This window comes from Chionomys nivalis, chromosome 6, assembly GCF_950005125.1.
Source record: "Chionomys nivalis chromosome 6, mChiNiv1.1, whole genome shotgun sequence".
NCBI lineage: Eukaryota > Metazoa > Chordata > Mammalia > Rodentia > Cricetidae > Chionomys > Chionomys nivalis.
The window spans coordinates 77528105-77550424 of NC_080091.1; the positions used below are offsets into that span (position 1 = coordinate 77528105).

General features: G+C 42.3%; 1 protein-coding gene across 1 annotated transcript; it reads left to right on the top strand.

The window, feature by feature from the left end:
- The first annotated feature begins 51 nt into the window (after nucleotides 1–51).
- On the top strand, nucleotides 52–18070 carry Paics (phosphoribosylaminoimidazole carboxylase and phosphoribosylaminoimidazolesuccinocarboxamide synthase). Its single transcript, XM_057772679.1, has 9 exons — nucleotides 52–504; nucleotides 6721–6918; nucleotides 9578–9756; nucleotides 11394–11573; nucleotides 11683–11796; nucleotides 12388–12471; nucleotides 14502–14682; nucleotides 17022–17180; nucleotides 17458–18070. Exons 1-9 carry the CDS (start codon nucleotides 489–491, stop codon nucleotides 17622–17624), a joined length of 1278 nt encoding a protein of 425 aa, XP_057628662.1. The 5' UTR covers nucleotides 52–488; the 3' UTR covers nucleotides 17625–18070.
- Nucleotides 18071–22320: the final 4250 nt, after the last annotated feature.

The following is a 22320-nucleotide window of genomic DNA, read 5'->3' on the forward strand; positions in this document are numbered from 1 at the left end:
GGAGTTAGTGTTCCCACACGTGGGAATCTCCGCTATTTTCCGCTCCCGAGACGTCAGTGATGAGAGGAGCGCAGTTGGTGGTGTTTACCCCTCAGAAGATTTGAGCTGTGCGTGCCCCAGGTCGCACGCTGTCCCCCGGCCGTCGGGACTTGGTACGCTCCAACACAGAACCCTCTCCCGGCCAGCGGGGCCCAAGCCTGCGCGCCACTTTTAGCCGCTGGGGATTGAGACACAGAGTCGCCCGGAAGTGGTGTCTCGTCGGCGCGCATGCGCGGCGGGAAGCCCGTGGGTACCCGATCCCAGCACCGGGCGTGGCCAGTGCGGTACTTCGCCGTCGCCTTTGGGTCACGCGGAGTGCTCATGTTTAGCGGCTGCGCCTCTTCTTTGCACTGCCCTTCCCCGCCCTTCTAACCCTCTATTGGGTCTTATTTTCCCGACCGCTGCTTCACTTTCCCGCGCTGTCTTGCATCTTCATCCCACCTAGGATCATGGCGACAGCTGAGGGTGAGTAGCAGGCTTTCTGACCCGCTGGTGTTCCCACACACACCTCCAACAGGGAGTTGCAAGCTTGGCGTGGACTCGTGCGGCCCCGGGGTCGGATTTCAGCCCTCCTGGTACAGTGCCCGGCTGGTTTACCCGCGGTGGCGCCATGGGCCCCGTTACTGCACACGTGGTGTACGTGCAATGAGATGTGCTTTGGACACTAAGCACCCGGGGCCTCCTGAAATTCCAAAAAACTCCCCGGGAGTGGAGAAAAGTGGGAAGGTGCCCCGAAGGAGAAATGGCGTAAATCTTAACGAAGATCGTAGAATCTGGGATAGATAAACAGTCATGAAAATCCAGCAGAATTTTTAACCCCAAGTTTGTTTATTCTGTTAAGATTCACCCGCCAATAATCTCCTTCAGGTTTGGCATATAATTTAATAATATTACTCTAGATCCAGATATTTTGTGTTGGTCAAGTGCTTGATTTGTAGTCCAGGCTACGGGAACGGGTGTGAGAGAGTACCGATCTGTACTAATTGGTAATCTTTGGTGCCATGATAACTTTGGAGAGCGCCAAAATCGAAGGAAAACTCACATTTTGTTTGATAAATTTAGTTATGCTACCATTTTGTCTCGGCTTGGTTAGAGCCTCTGGAAAGGTGGTTTGCTGCTTTAAATTTACCAATAAAACGCTGTCGTGGGCCACAATAAAAGTTGCTACGTAGTGACATAAATTGTGTTGGCGCTCCAGCATGTTATTTCCCACTTACGAAGAGCGAAAAAGCGGTGCTATAGCTTCATTAATTGGAACTTTGGCCTAGAATTTTTCTGAGATCAGGGTGCCTGTGTTTCTTTTTTTCTTTTTTTTTTTCTTTTTTTTTTTTTGGTTTTTTCGAGACAGGGTTTCTCTGTGGCTTTGGAGCCTGTCCTGGAACTAGCTCTGTAGACCAGGCTGGTCTCGAACTCACAGAGATCCACCTGCCTCTGCCTCCCGAGTGCTGGGACTAAAGGCGTGCGCCACCATCGCCCGGCGTGCCTGTATTTCAAAATTAGTAAAAATCTCTAGAATTTTCCTCTTCGGTGCCATCACTCTCTTGTGAGAGAATGCTATGTTGGGGGGTATGCTTGAGAAGTCTGGAGTGTTTCTGGTCCCCTAGAACCCGAGTTAAATGCCTTTTTAATAGATACTGCTTTTATGCTTTTGGGTTTTGGGTTTTGGGTTTTTTGTTGTGGTTGTTTTTTCGAGACAGTGTTTCTCTGTAGCTTTCAGAACCTGAGCTGGAACGACCTCTTGTAGACTAAGCTGGCCCCGAACTCAGATCTGCTTAACTCTGTCACCGGAGTGCTGGGATTAAAGGCGTGCGCCACCCTTTGACTCAATATGTTGTGTGTTTGTCCTTATTGGACAACGCGGTGCTAAAATGTTTGTTTTTAAGACTTAAATTTCAATTCCATTAACCGGTCAGACCTCTGTCCCTGCTTAAATTCATCTATTAATTTGGGGGTTGGTCTGTGTGTGTTGGTGTTGAAATATGCTCTCCATATAGCCCTGGCTGGCTTGGAAGTCACACATCTTTTTGAGATCAAAGGCACATACCATCATGTCCAAAATGGCCTATTAGTTTTTAACAGTTATTTTGATACTTGAATTGTCTGCTTCTTGCACAATTTTTTCTTTCTTTCTTTGATTTTTCTGTAGTTGGTTTTTTAATTTTTGAGATTATGACTACACTTCTCTCCCTTTCCTCCCTCACACCCTCTCAGAGACCCCTCCCACTCCTTAAATTCATGGCCTTTTTATTAACTGTTATTGTATGTATGTGTTTATCTACATGTGCATATATTAAATATAACCTACTCGGCTCTTAGAATGTTTGTCGTCTGTTTTCGAGGCTGACCATTTGGCACTGGGCAACCAATTGGTGTTAAGGTAGACGCCTCTTCCGATTCTTGCTCTCCTCACTTGCCTACAGCTCTTGGTGTAGGGTTGCAGCCCTATGGTGTTTCTCCATTCGCTCTGGCATTTCCGTTGGTACCCCCTTCTTGTTCAGCTCACATGCAGACAGTCATGTTGGTGAGACTATGGGTATAGCTTCTGATGTCACTGGGAGGGAGACGGTCTCACAGCAGGCCCCATCCCTCTGGCTCTTACAATTTTTTTGCCCCTTCTTCCACAGTGTTCTCCAAGCCTTCATTACAGGAGTGTTTTCGTGGGTGTGGTGATTGGGACTGGGCCCCAAATCACCGGAGACTAGGTGATATAGATTTAGGTAAATTTTAGAACACTGGATAGAAACTTTTAGTTTTCTACTTCATTCATTTTAGCTTTTTTATTTTATTTGAGATTTGGCCCAGGCTGACCAGGAACTCGTATCAGAGTCTGGACTTGAACTTTTCTTTCTCCCGAATCCTGGGACGAGAGCTGCCTGCTTGTGTTTTTGCACACCGCGTGTGACGTGTGTTCCTGGTGCAGACAGCAGTCTGAAGCAGATCTTCAGACCCCTTGAAACTGGAGTTTAGGATGGTTGTGAGTCAGCCACCATGTGGGAGCTGGAAACTGAACCTGAGTTCTCTGCAGGACAGCATGTGATCTGGATTGCTGAGCCATCTTCTCCAGTCCCTGTTTTACACTGTGGGAGAAGGGGCTTTGAGTATCTGTCGTTATTGAGTGCAGGTGCTCCTGGGTCCTGATCTGGAGCTGGGGTACAGGTGAATGAGCCGCCCAGTGTGGCTGCTGGGAACTGAATTTGGGTGGAAGTTAAGGGCAGATGGCATTAACTGCAGAGACATCTTCTCAGCCCCTTTTTAAGTACAAGTCTTGACTAGAACCTTTTCGTCTTCCGTATTAAATCAGTTCTTCTAAATGTTTTGAGTCTGCCTACTGCTCTTTTCTTAGTACTCAGCAATCCCCTGGTTCTCAGGTTAAGTCTAAACTCACATGGCTGATAAAAATGAGTAGTGGACCAGGTGGAAAGCGGCCGTGTGTCAGGCCTACCGTGAAGGTTTGCAGAAGGCCTGGAAAGAGGACAGAAATTTTTTTCTTTCTTTCTTTTTGGGGGGGAGGGGTTCAAGACAGGGTTTCTCTGTAACTTTAGAGCCTGTCCTGGAACTAGCTCTTGTAGACCAGGCTAGCCTTGAACTCACAGAGATCTGTCTGCCTGCCTCTGCTTCTCAAGCACTGGGATTAAAGGCATGCGCCACCACCGCTCAGCCTAAGGACAGAAAATTTAAAGAAGTTCTAGATTCAAGAGTTCTAGAAACTAAAAGCTAAATAAGTTATAATAAATATATTATAAATAGTAAATTATAATAAATAAAAATTAAAGAGTTCTAGAAAGGAAATAGAGAAATAAATTTAGAGCCCAAAACTGGAGCTATATCCTACAGGGTTTTTAAAACTGTTAATTCTTCTAGACATTAAATTATTAAACCACAGTGGAAACTTTTAACCAAATTAAACTAGTATCTACCCAGAATCAAATTAAACCTATGTGGCAAAAAAGAAAAATTACATTTATTTAGTGCTAATTAAGATTGTAATTCCAGATGCTCAAGGGCAAGTAAGTAGCTGTATGGCATATTGAGTTTTAACAAGATGGTCTCTTTACAGTCTTAAACTACAAGAAAGGAATATCTTTGGGTAGTTTGAATGAAAGAGTCAGTACACTGTGTGAGTAACGGGTTGTAAAACTAGTGTTTCAGGAATATAGTTTGCTCCAGTCCAAAGATCAGCTCGCATGGTTGTGGCCATGTCTCCCCCTGCAGTCCATTTCAAGAAAAATTTAATCCCACAAGAGTTTGCCTCCTGCATCCATTTTTAAGAACTCTGACCCAACGCTAGGCCATTGATTTCCTTCTTGGAAACTTAATTATTTTCCTGTGCCAGCTGCTGGTGTGACCTAATCAACTCTTTGGTTTATTTTTATTTGTTCCGGAAAGGGTCTCACTGTGTATCTCTGGCTGGCCTCCCTGCTAGCTTTTCCACTTTATTTCCTGCTGCTTTGCCTATTGGCTGCTCTGACCACTACCAGTCTGCATGCAACCAGGGCACTAAGTGTTCAGCCCTGCTGCTTGGTCTTGCAACTTTTAATTATGCCGTGTGACGTTCTGATCATATTTCAGGCCTCCATGCAGCTTTTACTTTATTCTAGGCTTCTCTGATGCAAGTAAGGTGGTCCTGCTGTGAATATGGGATCTCATAGTCTCTACTTTGTGTCATTTTTATTATGGTTGCTTATTTATTGACAGTTTTTTCAATACTCAGGTCCCTTGAGAGTAGAAACTAGATTTCATTTGCTATTATGTCCATCATCCTGGCACACGAATACCCTGGAAAAGTACTAGGGATAAATGTGTTGTGGAAACATGAGAAGCAATTCCCTGTACCTGTACACTTTGGTTCCTTGTTGTTTTCATCTAAATCATTCCAGTGTGGAGTCTAGTGCTCTGCCTGTCTAGCTGTGCACATCTTCAGTCTCAGGGAGAAGCAGGGGCAGAGGAACCTCTGAGTTCAAGGTTAGCCTGGTCTGTCTACCAAGAGCATTCCAGCCTAGCCAGGACTGTGGAGTGAGACCCTGTCTCTGGGAAAAAGAAAATGCTTTTATATTCATTTCCTGGTACTTTCCTCCTTCCACAGTGGAGAGGGCACTGACTGGCGCCTGCTGTTGTCTCCTAGTCTAGTCTAGGAGTCGGGTGGGGCCAGCTTCAGAAGGGAACCTCATAAAAATGTCTTTTGGTTTGGGATTTGTTTTTCATTTGGTACTGGGGAAGCCCAAAGAATCTGGGACTTATTCCTAGTTCAGTCAAGGTTAATCAAACAAAGGTCCCACCTAGTTATAAATCAAAGAGTTCCACTCTTCAAGGCTATTGTCAACAGGTGTGGCTAGCTGCTGTGCCTGTGCTGGCTCCTGGAATGGGAAGTAGTTGGTCCCACCTAAAACAAAAGTCTAAGGATCCAACTAAGTTCCATTCTGGAAGTAACTTGGGATTCCACCCAAGGAGTGGTTGGTCTAGGTTGTGGGTGTGAAGAATGTAGCCCGTGGTTTTCAGTTTGTGTGCACGTGCAGTCTCTTGTTGTTTTACTCCTGCCTTTTGGGGTTAGGGTATAGTGAGCTGTTGGAAAGTTGAACACAGGCGAATTTTCAGTACATTTCTCAATTTTCACACCTCCACTCTGGAGAAAGGTATTTGGTCGAGGCTGGCACTACACTTTCAGCCCAGACCTTTTTTTTTTTTTTTTTAAGATTTATTTATTATATATACAACATTCTGCCTCCATGTATGCCCGCACGCCAGAGGAGGGCGTCAGATCTCAGAACAGATGGTTGTGAGCCACCGTGTGGTTACTGGGAATTGAACTCAGGACCTCTGGAAGAGCAGCCAGTGCTCTTAACCTCTGAGCCATCTCTCCAGCCCCAGCCCAGACCTTTTAAATGTTATGCCAGCTCCGGTGTCACTACCTCCACCACCTACTAGATTTTTCAGATGAGTGAAGAAGCCTCTTACCAATTAATTTAAAAAAAATTGAAATCAAGAAATTATTCTGAATTTTCCCATTTAACTTGTTATGAAAAGTCAAGAAAAATAAAGCATTTTTTCTCCTGTAAATTAAATAATGTAGTTGTGTATGGGATGTATGTCCCCAGTTGTAGCCACTAAGAGCACACTTCCTGTTCACATTTATTACCTTCCCCTTTAAAAGGACTCTTCCCACCTCCCATCTCTTTGTCTGTCTGTCTGTCTCTGACTCTTCTCTTCTGGCACTCCCAGAGGCCAGTCTCCCCTGCCCCCTTTTCTCATTCACTTTCTCCCAATATAAAACCCCTCCACCTGAGCCCTGTCACATGGCATCTTTCTCTCCTGGGCTGCTTTTTGTAAACTACAACAACTACTATGGCTACACTAATTTTAATTGTTTTAGTTCAGAGACAAGCTGATAGAGAAAGCACGATGTTGATTCAGAAGATTTGGGATTATTTGTAGTTCTGCATATACTAAATGTGTAACCTCAACTTTGTGAGCCTTCGTTTTCTAATCTGTAGTTAACGTAAGTACACTAACAATTATGTGATGATACATGAGAAAATTACATTGAAAAGTATAAGGTTTATGCAAATGGTTTTTATAAGTTTTTTATATTAATCACTGTCCATGCCGTGATTCAACATTTTAGCTGATTCTTTGATATTTAGGAAATCTTCCTGAATCTGATATAATTCTATTTTATTTCCACAGTACTGAACATTGGGAGAAAACTCTATGAGGGTAAGACAAAAGAAGTCTATGAATTGTTAGATAGTCCAGGAAGAGTCCTCCTGCAGTCCAAGGACCAGATTACAGCGGGAAATGCAGCCAGAAAGAACCACCTGGAAGGCAAAGCTGCAATCTCCAATAAGATCACCAGCTGTATTTTTCAGCTGTTACAGGATGCCGGTGAGTGCTCCCTATGTGTCTTTCATATTGGTCGTTTTCGTGGAGAGAAATTATTTGGGTTAAGAACATGTTATAATTACCTGTGTATCTTACTACATCAAATGTGGGTAACTGACTTTTTCTCTGGGAGATGGCTGTATTTGAGTTGACCTGTTTGGGAATGTCCCACAGGCTAAGTTGCATATAGTAAAATCAAGGCAAGAGTTTTTAAAGTTCACTCTAACAGTTAACTGGTTTGGAGGTAATAGTCTTTAGGTTCAAAGAAACCTTAGGCTGGGGATAGCTCAGTGATATAATCTCCAATATTGCCCACAGTCTTAGTTACTTTTCTGTTCCCATGACTGAGGCAACTTATAAAAGAAAGTATTTAATTTGGGGTGTACAGTTCCAGAGAATAGAGTTCATGACGGTTGTGGCCGGATGGTGGCAGGCAGGCAGGGCACTGGGGCAATAGCTGAGAGCTTATACACCACACATAGGAGGCAGAGAGAGCTAACTGGGAATAACTTGGGGTTTTGAAACATCAAAGCCGAGTTCCTCCAACAAGGCCATACCTAATCCCAAACAGTTCCACCAGCTGGGGAACAAGCATTCAAACCCACCTCCCACGAAAAAAAAAAGATTTAAGAGAAAGAAGCTAACAATTTCCTGTAGTCTTCGGTCCTGTGAATCACCAGTGTAATTTTCTTCTGCAAGGCCATCTTAGCCTTAGGGAATTTAACTATACAGGCAGCCTTCCTGGTGTTAGCAGCCCTAAGTAATAACCTGAATTTACTCCCTGGAGTGCTGCACAGTTGCTCTTTGTTCTGCCTATTGGAGGCAGTACAGACTTAAGTCCTGCTTCTGCTTGTAAATGCTGAGAAGTATTGGAAGGTAGCAGCTGTGCCTTCCTGTCCTTGTGTTCTAAGTGACTGGACTGGACTTAGTTAAGAGGTCCACCTTGAAAAACTATTTTTCTTCCAGTATACAGAATACTGAAGTGAAGGAGGAGAGTTAGGATTTTTTATTATTTATTGGATCATGAGGCTTTGTTTTCCAAGTTTATGTGTATGTTCTGAAGCTGGGGGGGGTGCCACATGCATGCATGAGTCCTCTGGTATCTGCAGAGGGTTTCCAGTCCCGTGGAACTAGATTGGAGGTGGTTGTGAACTGCCTTGTGGCTACTAGGAACCACACCCAGCTCTGCAAGAGCAAGAAGTGCAGACCCACCTTTCCAGCCCTAGAGCACTCTACATTTAAACTGTCATCAGAGAGGTTGTTAGTTTCCAGAGTCCCATCCCAAACAGCTCTCGGCTTAGCTTTTCAGTTACAGTCACAAGAAATGGAAGAGCACATATAATGGATGGTATTTCAAGGATTCTTTAGACATTAAAAGAAAAGGTATCTTCAGAATGTAGGAGTGAATCACAATACTGGACTATAGGACATGAGACTTCTATACTCCATTTAGCTTTAAAGGTAATTTAACACCACTCAGATGATTTATGTGCCTTCTACAAAGTTAGATAATCAGTAGTAAAAAGAGGGGAGAGACCAGGTGTCCTGTTTAAAATAAGCCTCATAGGTGGAGGGTAAAACATGCTTAGCTTGGGTCTTTAGGTATACTGTATGGTTTGCTGTGTGATATTAAAATGAAACTGTCTGCTATTTTGATAACTAATCAAAAACATTTTATTTTGTTAGCCTTTTTATGATCTTTTTAATTATATATATATATCTGTGTATGGGTGTAGCACGAATTCAAATCGTTCTTAATAAAAACCCAGAGTCAGATATTAGGGATGAAAGCTGAGAGATCAGAGAAGCAGAGTGGCCAGTCACTAAAGACACCTTTTACCTCTACCGATGCTCAGACCAAGGAGCAATCCTGTCCTCAGATTGCCTTCTCTGACTGCATCTCCAGACTGCAGTGAGCTCCTGTCTCCTGCTTTATATTTCTCTCTCCACCCTGCCATATCCCTTCCTGTCTCCACCTCCCTAGTGCTGGGATTAAAAGCATAAGCCACCACTGCCTGGCCCCTAGTGGTTTAGCTCTGCACTCTGATCTTCAGGCAAGCATTATATGTTAAGACACAAAGTCTGCTACATGTGGGAATGTGCATTTGAGTGCAGGTGCCAAAAAGGCCAGAAACATTGGATGCCCTGGAATTGGAGTTAAAAGGGATTGTGAGTCATGCGTGCTAGGGACCAAACTCTGGTCCTCTAGGATAGCAATAAGCACTTAACCTCTGAGCCATCTCTAATCCCGTGGTGAACTTTATTTTTGATAGAGGTTTTGTTTGTTTGTTTGTTTTTTGATTTTTCGAGACAGGGTTTCTCTGTAGCTTTGGTGCCTGTCCTGGAACTAGCTCTTGTAGACCAGGCTGGCCTCGAACTCCCAGAGATCCGCCTGCCTCTGCCTCCCAAGTGCTGGGATTAAAGGCGTGCGCCACCACCGCCCGGCTGTTTGTTTGTTTTTGTTTTTATTTTTGAGGTGGCTAAGCCAATGCAAGCTTAACTTGTCTGAGTTCTATCCCCCAGAAACCTTGTAAAGAGGGAACTGGCCCTGCAGTGTATACATATTATCAGAATAAATTGAAAGAGGAACTTTATTCTTTAGGTCTTATTAACCTTTAAAGAAAAATTTATTGATTTTTGCCCTTTTATCATCAATATGTAGGTATCAAGACTGCTTTCACCAAGAAATGTGGGGAGACTGCTTTCATTGCACCCCAATGTGAAATGATTCCAATTGAATGGGTGTGCCGAAGAATAGCAACTGGATCTTTTCTCAAAAGGAACCCTGGTGTAAAAGAGGGGTATAAGTTTTACCCACCAAAAGTGGAGATGTTCTTCAAGGTGATTGCTTTTGTGACTTAAATTAACTCTTATAACTTACATTAGCCCATAATTCTTGTCTGTGTTAGCCACGTGACTTGGTACCTTTTTCAGCGAGGCAGTCACATCTTGCTTCCTCTGTGGGTGAGAACTGCTGACTCAATCTTTCTTCTTCCCAGAATTCTCCTGTTCTCATTGCCCCACCTCTATTTTCTGTCTGGGTGCCCCACCTATACTTCCTGCCTGGCTACTGGCCAATCAGCATTTCATTAAACAAATAGAAGAAACAAATCTTTACAGGGTAAAACTGTTGTCCCACAGCAAGAAAAGATTTAGATGCTTGTTGGGCCTGGTGGTGCACACCTGCGTTCCTGCCCAGTATTTAAGGAATGAAGGCCCGGGCTGAAGAGGTGACTCAGCAGTCAAGGGTACTTACTGACTGTTCTTCCAGAGGACCCAAGTTTGATCCCAGTACACATTTGTGGCTTACAACTATTTAACTCCAGTCCCAGGGAATCTGATGGTCTCTCCTGGTATACATTCAGGGAAAATACCCATACTTACTGAGAAATGAAATTTAAAGAAGGGGCATAGGAAAATTACTACTTCAAGGCCAGTCTGGGCTATGTAATGAGATACTGTCCCTAGGTGTTTTGATTTTTGTTTTGTTGATTTTTGAGACAGGTTTCTCTGTGTATCCCTGGCTGGCTATTCTGGACTCAACTCTTGACCAGGCTGGCCTCAAACTCAGAGATCTGTCTTCTTCCGCCTCCCAAGTAATTGAAGTTTTATAATTTTAGTCATATTATGAACATTTTATTAATTGCTTAAAAAGGAAAGTTGACATTGTATCTAAAGTAGATACACGTGATGCACATATATACAGACAGAACATTCATTCCATAAAAATTGCTTTACAGAGAGAGGACAAATTTGGTTTAAGTATTTCATTACCTAGAATAAGTTTCTTATCTAAATGACCTAAAAAAGCTATTAAAAGTAAACAAATTAGGGGCTGGAGAGATGGCTTAGCAGTTAGGAGCACTGGCTCAAGGTTTAAGTCCCAGCATCCACATGGTGGTTCACATATGCCTGTAACTCCAATTCCAGGGGATCTAGCTTCCTCTTCTGGCCTCTATAGGCACCATAGTATACAAATGTCATATTATGTGCAGGCAAAACACACATAGACCTAAAAGGAAAAACTGTGTGTATGTGTAAAAGTAGTCAACTTAGGGCCTGAATGGTGGCACAGCATTTAACTACTCTTACAGAGAAGCAGGATTTGCTTTCATCTCCACACATGTAGCATAACACAAACTAAAAAAAATAGACAAAGTTGAATCTTAGGATGTTTTGAGAGAAGGTTAGTTATATTGAAAATATCAATTCTGTTGTTGTTTTTCCCGATAGGGTTTCTCTGTGTGGCCCTGCCTGTCCTGGAACTCATTTTGTAGACCAGGCTGACCTCGAATTCACAAAGATTCTCCTGCCTCTGCCTCCCAAGTGCTGGAATTAAATATGTGTGTGCCACCACTGTCTGGTGAAAATTTCAATTCTTAGGAACACATTCCAGGAAAAAAGAGAACTTTCTTTTCTCTGGAAAATTTGAAATTCTAAGATTGAAATGAACTTGTACTGCTTTGCCTTATTCTCAGGATGATGCCAATAATGATCCACAGTGGTCTGAAGAGCAACTCATTGCTGCACAGTTTTGTTTTGCTGGACTTGCTATAGGCCAGACTGAAGTGGACATCATGAGTCATGCTACACAAGCTATTTTTGAAATACTGGAGAAAGCCTGGCTGCTCCAGAACTGCACGCTGGTTGATATGAAGGTACTGATAAAATAAGTTTTAAAAATGAAGGTTGTAAATAAGAAATGTCCTTAGTAGTGTATGATTTTTTTTTTCCCAAATCATTTCCTTGGTAATGTGCTGCTTCTAGATTGAATTTGGTGTTGATGTAACTACCAAAGAGATTGTTCTTGCTGATGTAATTGATAATGATTCTTGGAGACTCTGGCCATCGGGAGATCGGAGCCAGCAGAAAGACAAACAGGTATGTAGTGCTTTGTAAGATCAAGCTGTGGCAGTGGTGAGGGGCAGGGGATATTAGTCTGATATATTGTTAAGTGTTTACCTTCAAAAATCATTTCTCTCTGCTGGAGATACAGCACAATGGCAGTGCACATGCTTAGCACACACAAGGCCCTGGATTCAGCCAGCCTTCAGTACCAAAAAGTAAAAGTAGACAGAATTCTCCTGTGGTAGTAAGGAATACTTTTAACCTACAAAAGCAGGTTTTTGTATTATTTGTCATCTTTTGATTCTTAAACAGGAAAGGAGCACGTGTCCTTGTTTATCTAATAAGTGTCTTCACAATATCAAGACTAAGTAACAAATCTGGGACTCTACATAGCACGTCTCAAGGGCTTAAGTCAGTTACTTGTAATTGCTAATAAAAGAATTGGACCTTAAATGAAAAGCAAAACTTTGCTGCAGAAAAAAAAATTTTTTATTGGAAAAGCATTTGTACAGCAGGGTGCATCTTTAGACACATTTTATTATGGGAACTTGTCATAAGCTCTACTTAAGCAAGTCTTTTAAGATACCAAGATAAGATTATCTAACTTTGTATCTTACTTTCCAGTCTTACCGTGACCTCAAGGAAGTAACTCCGGAAGGACTCCAGATGGTAAAGAAAAACTTTGAGTGGGTTGCAGATCGAGTGGAGGTAATTCTTCTCTAGCAAACCTGCAATAAACAAAACGTTAGGTTTTTTTTATTTGATGGCATCATTGGGCTGAGGAAGTAGCTCGGAGTTTTTAAAGTGACCTGCTTTGAAGCATGAAGACCTGGCTCTAATTCTCCAGCACCCATATAAAACAACAATGAAAATGCCAGGTGTGGTGGCATTTGTAATCAGTCCCAAGGTTGGGATTCGGACAGGAGGACCCCTGGCCTCCCATGGTGGCCAGCATACTTGGGAAGTTCCAGGCCACAGACAGTCCTGTCTCCAGAAGAAAGAAAATAGATACGACAAGATGGCTCAGTGGTTTAATCACTTGTTGCAAAGTCTCATATAATAGAGATCAAAGGAAAAAGCCAAATCCACAGAGTTCTCTGACTTTCACATTTGTGTGGACATATATATAAAAATAAATTAATTTTTTAAATTAAGGGAAAAGTTGGCTGGCACCTGAGGAGCATCTGTGCTGTCCTCTGCGCTCCACGTGTTTGTACATAGCAAACAATGTTTCCAGGATGCTGACAGTCTCAAGGTCCAGGCCAGTGTGGGCAACCTGATAACCTGATTAAGTGAAACTATGCGGGGTGGGGTTTTTTTTTTTTTTTTTTTTGGGGGTGGGAGGTGGGACAGGGCTTCTTTGTAGTTCTGGACCCTGTCCTGGAACTCCCTCTGTAGACCAGGCTCTCTGCTGGGATTAAGGGCGTGTACCACGACAGCCCATTTTGTATCTTTTTTTCAGTGACTTTGAAAGAAAGGAACAGCTTTAGAGGTGGTCCCAGCCATGCTACCTTACCAGAACTTTCTGCTGTTGAGTTCATGCCGTTCACAGTTCTCGTGTGGGAGCCTGACGTTCTGTTTCTAACCTCGTGTGTCACTTTCATTTTTATGGTATTACAACTGTGAATCCATGAAAGTTGAATGGGATTCATTATGAATCATAATCACTTTTTAGAAGATTATTTCCAACTTATGTGTGTAGATAGAGCGCAAAGTGGCCAACTGACAAATTTATAACCTAACCTAATTTGGCTGATTATGCTTTAAAGGTTCAACAGAATGCTGAAACCCCTGGGATGAAATACTTCATTATTGTTCCCCGAATATTAAAATGCTTATTATCTTCTTCATTAATTAGTAAACATAATTTGTCTGGTTAAAAAGTCTTATCTGTTGGCAGGCAGGCAAGGTGGTACATGCCTGTGCTCCTAGGACCCAGAAGGCAGTAGGATTGCAAGTTTGAGTCAAGCCTGAGCTGTGTAGCCAGACCCTACCTTAAGTTAAACAAACAAATTTATGCATTATACAGAGGTTTGGGGTGTGTTCATTCTTTTTTGAGACCGGCCCTTGCAATGTAGACCGGGATGGCCACCAACTCCCAGGAATCTACCTTCCTCTGTCTCTTCAGTATTGGGATTAAAGGTGTGTGCCACTGTGTCTAAGATTCTTACTAGTACTTTAATGATCTTCTTGTTCTGCTTAATTTTGATCTGTTTAGAAAGAAAATGCCAACTGTGCATGGTGGCACACACTTTTAGTCCTAGCCCTTAGAAGAGAGATGGCATATCTCTGAGGTTAAAGCCAGCTTGCTCTATGTAATGAGACCTGTCTCAGAAAATAAAACAAGAAAAAATTATGTAGCTTAGTTTACAAGTGCTTGCCTAGCAGCCCTAGGTTTGATCTCCCGGACTGCATAAAACCAAATGTGATGGTGCTCACCTGTGAGCCAGCACGCAGGAAACCAGAGGCTGTTAATCATGCTCAGTTGCCTGTGAGGCTCAGGTCGTCCAGGGCTACACAGACAAAACCCTTTCAAAAAAGGGAAGGAAAAAACAGAACAGCCAGCTGTCTGGGTGCTGGAGGCAGAGAGGCAAGAGTGAGTATCCGGAATTGATGGGCATCCTCGGCTGTGTAACACCCTGACTCAACGTACACACACACACAAAGAAAAGATACTCTCTTACACTGACTTCTTGTGGTACCCATTTTTATCTTTTCCATACCCATTTCTCCTCTAGTTGCTTCTGAAGTCAGACAGTCAGTGCAGGGTTGTAGTGCTGATGGGTTCAGCTTCTGACCTTGGTCACTGTGAGAAAATTAAGAAGGCTTGTGGAAACTTCGGGATTCCATGTGAACTCCGAGTAACATCTGCCCATAAAGGACCAGATGAGACGTTGAGGATTAAAGCAGAATATGAAGGTAAACTTTATAAATAAATGAGGAATTTTGGCTGTTTCTTATTTTGATAAAAGATTTTAAAATATTTTTTTGAATAATAGTGTTTAAAAGAGCCTTTCCATATTTCCAAGGAAAATCATGTGGCATGCCTTGTCGTAAGCCATGTTTTTGGATGATTTCTGTTGTGGTCCAGCCGGCTGGTTGATACATTCCAGGGTAGGGCGTGATTAGAAATGTTAGGTAGGAGGAACAGAGATATGAAAAAACACAGAGACATAGGACGGCAGCTCAGCCTATACTCAATTCGCCTGCGTTTAATTTTCATACACTTTTATACCCTAATAAAAGGGGGAGGGGAGGCAAAAGATTGCTTTAACATGACACAAAGGACAACCAGCACAGTTACTTGCTTGCTTCAGTACTTTAGATATCGAGCCATTATTTCCTGAGTAAAGCATTTGATGTTTTAGGCAGGATATGGATATGCGGCAAACACACCCTAGACCAAGTATCCTGTAAGCGGCCAACTCCCTATGTCAAACCCCCTATTTTAAAATGAAGGAGCAGGAATAGGCTCATTCTCTGGGCCATCTTAATATCCAAAACACCACTTAAATACACCCTAGATCATCGGGGTTTCTTTTTTGTAGCCACACTTGTGGTCACCAACTTTGAAAGAGTAAAAATAAGCTCACACTCTGATCTTTAGTCAAGGTGGAACAGGCTCCCATCTGTCTGCCTCCACATAGGCCTGTACTTTTATACATATTTCCAGGGATGCATTAGAAACCTTTAAAAGAACAAGGAACAAGCACTTAAAACACAAGTGTGAAGGGGCTGGAAAGAGGTCTCAGTTGAATTCCCTGTGCCTACATTAGGCATCCCACAACTGCCTGTAACTCCAGTTTCAGGGTATCTGAAATCCTATGCCTGTTTGGGCACCTGCACGCCCGTGGTGCCAATAAACTCATGCAGGCATACATAGTTATAAATCGTTTTTTAAAAAATGACTCATTGATTAAGAGCACTCACAACCATCTGTAGCTCCAGTCCTGGGATGTTCTGGCATGAAAGAAAGTGAACTACACCTGTAAGGATGTGTGGTCTCTTTGTCTAATTATCAACGCCCCTTGAGCATTGTTTCTGGTGTGTTTCAAAAGAAAAGGAGCCCTTACCCACCTGTATGAGGCCTAAGGCTGAAGCAGCGTTTCTTTGTTCTGGGCCTTTCTCTTTGTTAGCTTTCTTAGAAGGAAATAAATAAAAAGCTATGGTTTCATGAAATAGGACATTAAATGATAGGATAAAAAATAAAGGATAGGATGTCATTGATCTAAAATACTGAGGTCTGTATTCACATGAAAACTTTTCTAGGGAAAATGTTTGGTTCTTTCGGTGACTACTACAGAAGTATAGTTAAACATGGGAGGAATGCTTCCCAGTCCTTTTAATAAGCTAATTAAGACTTGGATTCTTTCTCCAGAAATACAGATTGAGTTATAATATAGCTCAGTTGGTGGACTGCTTACTTAGCATGCAAGAAATTCAGGATTCAACATACAACAGCACATAAAACCCAGAACAGGTATCACACCTATAATCCTAACAGTTGGAGGGTCAAGCTGAGCCTGGGCTAGAGTAAGACCCTATGTAAATATGTCAGGTTGGAAATTTGTATATGCACTTTGGCTGTTGGCTTTTGATGCTGGAAATGATCGAGCCTATAGACTCGAGCACCCTAAGCACTTTAGCTGTGGGAGCTTTACTGTATGTACCCCAGCACGCAGATCTTGTGTATTCGGGAAGTAGCCACAACGTTTTTACTCACTTTTAAATGAGTACTAGCAATGTGTTAAAGGACAGCTCAACATGAAAGATAGCTCTTCAGCTGGTGGGGTCTTCATGTTGCTGAGTCTAAGCAGCCATAGCAGAAGGAAGCTATGAACTCACCTACTTCATGACATTGCCTTTATACCATAGATCTCAAAATGGCCAGACCTATTCTACCTAGGTTATTATTTACTGTACACTTAGGTAACAAAATGAATCTTAATTTTGAATATATGTATTCAACTATCTTTTTAGATACTTTTTCCACAGCAGATAACTAAGGGATTTAATTTTATTTTTATTGTATAGGTATGTATAGATTCGTGTGCCACGAGTATGCATGCAGGTTAGAGAACAGCTTGCAAAAGTCAATTCTCTCCAACTATATGGGTTCCAGAGGTCAAGCATAGGTCATCAGACTTGAAAACAAAGTCATCCTTTCCCACAGAGCCATCTCACCTGCCCAGGATTGTTCTGTTTCTGCTGTTGCTGTCACCAACATAAATTATCTGGTTATCTTGTAATTTCCCTAGGGGATGGCATACCTACTGTATTTGTCGCAGTGGCAGGCAGAAGCAATGGTTTGGGCCCAGTGATGTCTGGTAACACTGCATATCCAGTTATCAGCTGTCCCCCCATCACACCAGACTGGGGTGCTCAGGATGTGTGGTCATCTCTTCGATTGCCCAGTGGTAAGACCCTGAAAATTATCAGTACTGCGTGTATACCCCAGATTTCAAGATGCAATCTCAATGTCTCCATCCAACTTCATCTACCAATATTTGATTGCACATTACAGGCTACTAATTTTAAACCAGATTTTACATTTTTTAATTATTCTATATCTATATGCTTAATATGCATCTCTAAGAAATTAGAACTTGGGTTTATTATCATCCTTTAGTTTGTTTTTTACTTATTTTTAAGCTGCCAACTCATTTTTCTATCCTTTCCTTTCTGAATCAATAGGTCTTGGCTGTTCAACTATACTCTCTCCAGAAGGATCCGCCCAGTTTGCTGCTCAGATATTTGGGCTAAACAATCATTTGGTGTGGGCCAAACTTCGAGCGACCATATTGAACACGTGGATATCTTTAAAGCAAGCTGACAAGAAAATTAGAGAATGCAATTTGTAAAAAAGGAAAGAAAGGAAAGGAGAAAAAATTTACCTTTTAGGAGAAAAGTTACACATTCCTAGTTTAGATTAAAAAGGAAAGAATTCAAACAAAATGATTTCACATCAGAGAAATCAGTTCAACTAACTACTGAACAAATGGTCCTGTAGATATCATCCACTATATGATCATTGTTGGGCAGTTGTGTAACATTAGCAAAGAAATGTCATTTATAGAGTTGGAGCTATGTCTCTGTGCTTAAGAATCAGTGTGGTTCTCTTGCAGAGGACTGAGTTTGGTTCCCAGCATCCGTGTGGAATAATAATCACCTGTAACTTCTCATTTCTAAATGCTAATAATGACTTTTTATAAATCAGTAGTTACTACTTGATCTTCTATAGTTCACTATTTGAAAATTAAAATATTTGTATTGTTTATGCTAATAACAATACATTCTTCTCACTGCGTGGTCTGTATTCTAAGTCATTATCTAAAAAAGTACATAGCTACATGACTCCAGCTAGGTGTGTGCTTTGTTTCTTCAGCAGTGAGGAAACCCTAGGGCCTTGAACATGTAGGCAGGTACTACCATTTTTATTTCTGTAAAACATTTGAGCCACACCTGCAGGCACCTTCCTACCACCTTTTAAGAAATTGGATCTCCAGTTTGTGTAATCAAGCAAATGGGTGGGTAGAAGTTTACATGTTCATTTTTATGAGAAAGGAGTATAGGTTTGCAAAGAAGTGGCCACAGATGAGTTAACTGGTGACAACCCACCTTTCACCTATTCAGATGCTACCTCTTATAATCTACTTGCTTGGGCCCTGTAAGGTGTAATTAGCTGACTGTTCCTTCAGCTAGACATCAAGATAGTTAAACTTAACATATTTTCTCAGCCTTTTTCTTAGGTATTGGTGCCGCCTACTTTAAGATTCTTAGCAGTCCAATGTCGGCCTTTGCCACACCTGCTACATATACCAGAAGGCTGAGTCCTCCTATTTTTGCCATTTGGTGTCTTAAAGGCTATTGGCCAAAGAAGCTCCCACTGCAGAAAGGTGCTGGAGATATAGTCTAGTGGTAGAGCATTTCTCTGGCATGCACAAGGCTCTGGAGGAGGAATCACTTTTTCCCCAGGGAAATAATCCCCTCCTTCCCCTCCCCCACACTCCAAAAAGTAAAATACTGGTTATTTGGGCTTCATCATCTTCAGTTTCCATAAAACATAGACACGGTGAATATAACATGTTATGAAATTGCCTGTGGGTCTTGAGAGCCACCAGCCCTAGGCAGGGCCCAGCCATGGGGGGGGCTGGTCCTACAGTGAGTCCCCAGAAAGTGCTAGTTCCTAGCAAAGGTGCAGGTTCCCTGTGGGAGGCACATGGACAGACACATCATACAGAATAGAATTGGATATTAGTTGAGTTATGGGATGGGAAGGAAAAAGGGGAGGGGGAGAGAGAGAAAAGAGGACCGAGGGAGAAAGGGGACGAGCCGAGAAGTGGGAAGAGAGGCAGAAGCAAAGCTTAGAGGGGAAGCTTAAGATCAGCCTGCCTCAGCAGATGGGGGAGGGAGTGGGCGCGGCTTGTCTCCCAAAGTGATGAAAAATCATAACAGTTCTTTGCTGGCTTGTTTTTTTTTTTTTCTTTCTTTTTTTTGGTTTTTTTTTTTTCGAGACAGGGTTTTTCTGTGGCTTTGGAGCCTGTCCTGGAACTAGCTCTTGTAGACCAGGCTGGTCTCGAACTCACAGAGATCCGCCTGCCTCTGCCTCCCGAGTGCTGGGATTAAAGGCGTGTGCCACCACGGCCCGGCCTTTGCTGGCTTGTTAACTCTAGAGAAGTGCTGCACACTTTGTTTCTCTCACAGCATATTAGTTATTCTGCACATGCGTGACAAGATGCCAACCACAGCTACTTAACATGGTGGGCTTCTTCTGGCTCACAGTGGGGAAGGCCTGCTGGCAGGAGTGCCTAGTCATGTTCCCAGGGGCAGAAAGGGGAATGCATGTTAGTGCTAGGCTTACTCTGCTTTTCATTCTGCCCATGGCCTAGCCCATGGGATGGTGCCACCCACATCTAAGATGAGTTATCCTGGCTCAGGGAGCTTTCCTGGGAGCATCTTCACCAACACATTTAACAGTGTGTTTCCATGGTGATTTTAAGTCCTGTCAAGTTGACAATGAAGGTTAACCATCACAGTTTCACTCTGCTGTGCCTAGATGTCTCCTAGAAATTAAAGAATTACAGTTTGGGTTTTTTTAGATTTATTTATTATGTATACAGGTTTCTGTCTGCTTATATGCCTGCAGGCCAGAAGAAGGCACCAGATCTCATTACAGATAGTTGTAAGCCATCATGTGGCTGCTGGGAATTGAACTAGGACCTCTGGAAGAGCAACCAGTGCTTTAAACACCTGAGCCACCTCACCAGCCCCCATGGTGTTTTGTCTTTTTTTAACATCTAAACAGGCTTACTGTTGCTTGATGTGTTGATATTTCTGCTCTACTACCCCACAGTTAGACCCCCACCTAACTATGGTACGTGAAAAGTATTTTTAAGCATGGACAGATTAGTTAACAAACTTATCTATTAACAGTGCTCATCATCAGTTTGACCATTTGTTTTCAAATTTTTATTTATTTATTTATTTTAAATATTTATTTATTATATACACAATATTCTGTCTGTGTATATGCCTGCATGCCAGAAGAGGGCACCAGACCACATTACAGATGGTTGTGATCCACCATGTGGTTGCTGGGAATTGAACTCAGGACCTTTGGAAGAGCAGGCAATGCTCTTAACCTCTGAGCCATCTCTTTTAAATATGTTTACGTGTATGGGTATGTGCGTGTAAATATCAGTGCCCTTAGACCAGAGGTGTCAGGAGTTTCCTAGAGCTGGAGTTACTGCCTGGTATGGGTGATGGGACTCATGCAAGTCCTCTGGAAGAACAGTGTATTCTCTTAACCATGGAGCAATTTCTCTAGCCCCCATTAGTTTCTTTTAATATGCAGTGTAAGTCCTCGGTATAATCATTATTTGCATTTGAAAGTATGTTTTGTTTAAAATGCGTAAACGCTTTTCATTTCCCTGGCTTGTAGAGGAACATTAAGTGTGAATGGTATAGTTTTTATTTATTGAGTCACGGACATGTAGCCCAAGTGTGCCCCACATCTGATCTATAGCCGAGGGTAACCTTGAATTTCTGACCTTCCTACCACTACCACCTGATTTAGATGGTGCTGAGGATTGGACCCAGGCCTTTATGGTGCTAGGCAAGCACTCTGCCAAATGAGCTACACCCCCAGCCCTGCCTGGTTTTTACATTTTTGTTGTATATCTATGTGAGGTTTTTGTTGCTTCAGTAAGGAATCTAAAATCAAGTGAGTTAATATGTAAACCTGGCAAATGACTACAGTATATTAGATCCTTTTAACAACTGTATAGAAAAAATTATAGCTCACCATGAAAACCACCCTGACTAGGACTTCATCAGCTACATTTGTTTGTCTGCTGTGGTGTAGGCGAAGACTGCTCAGACTCTGAATAATCACACAGAAACTATATTAATTACAACACTGTTTGGCCTGTTAGCTCAGGCTTATTTACTAACTCTTACATCTTAAATTAATACATTTCTATTAATCTATGTATCACCATGAGGCTGTGGCCTACCAGAAAGGTTTCGTGCATCTGTCTCCTTCAGCAGCTACATGGTGTCTCTTGACTCCACCTACTCTATATTCATCTTTGGATTTCCTGTCTGGTTATATTCTGCCCTGCTATAGGCCAGGGTAGCTTCTTTATTAACCAATGGTAATAAAACTCACAGTATACAGAGGGGAATCCCTAGAACACGTTAACATGTGGTCCCAGCATATAAAAGGCTGTTTGGGATGATGTGGGGCTAAATAGCACTTGTCTCATGGGATGGGTAGTGTAAAATAGCATATGTGGAAGCTTTCCAGTGGTCCAGTTTATTCATACATAGACAAGCTTTTGAGTGCCTACATAATAACTAATGAATTTGACTGGGCTAAGAGATGCCCAGGTGGCTGATAAAATTATTTCTGCGAGTGTTTCTGAAAGGAAGTAGCATTGAATATTGACCAAGTGAAAATCTGTTGAAGGATAAACTAGATTGTTCTGTTTGAGATAGAAAATATCTCTGCCCTTAGACATTAGCATTCCTGGCTAGGGGCTACCATGTTTGACCTGAAACTTAAGTAATCATGTACACTGACCATGGCTTTTCTTTCTCTGGAGACCTCCCACAAACACCCTATAACATGTACAAGATTCTGAGGATGCAAAGATGAGTACAATTGAGTTTCTGCCCTTAGTAAGTCTTTGCTAAACAGTCCTTTGTAGTGTTTGCATGGCCGGTGGTTTTGTGTGTGTGAGAATGTTGGTTTTCGTTGATTTTGTCCTTTGTGGGATTGTCCACCCCTGTGGAAGGGGTTGGACGCAGGGCCCTGTGTGTGCTGGGCAAATGACTATGAATTTGCTTCAGTACTTTAAATGACCCTAGTATGGAATAGTGACAAGGTGCTTTTGATAGACTTTCTGAACTCTAAGGAAAAATGCAGAGAATAAAGAGGGGGGTTAATGTCTCCTTTTATTCTCAGTCATTATCCTCAGTTTTTCATAAAACTTACCACCACCTAGTATCTTTGTTTATTGCTTATCACTTCCAGCTAGGACATCCATAACCCCA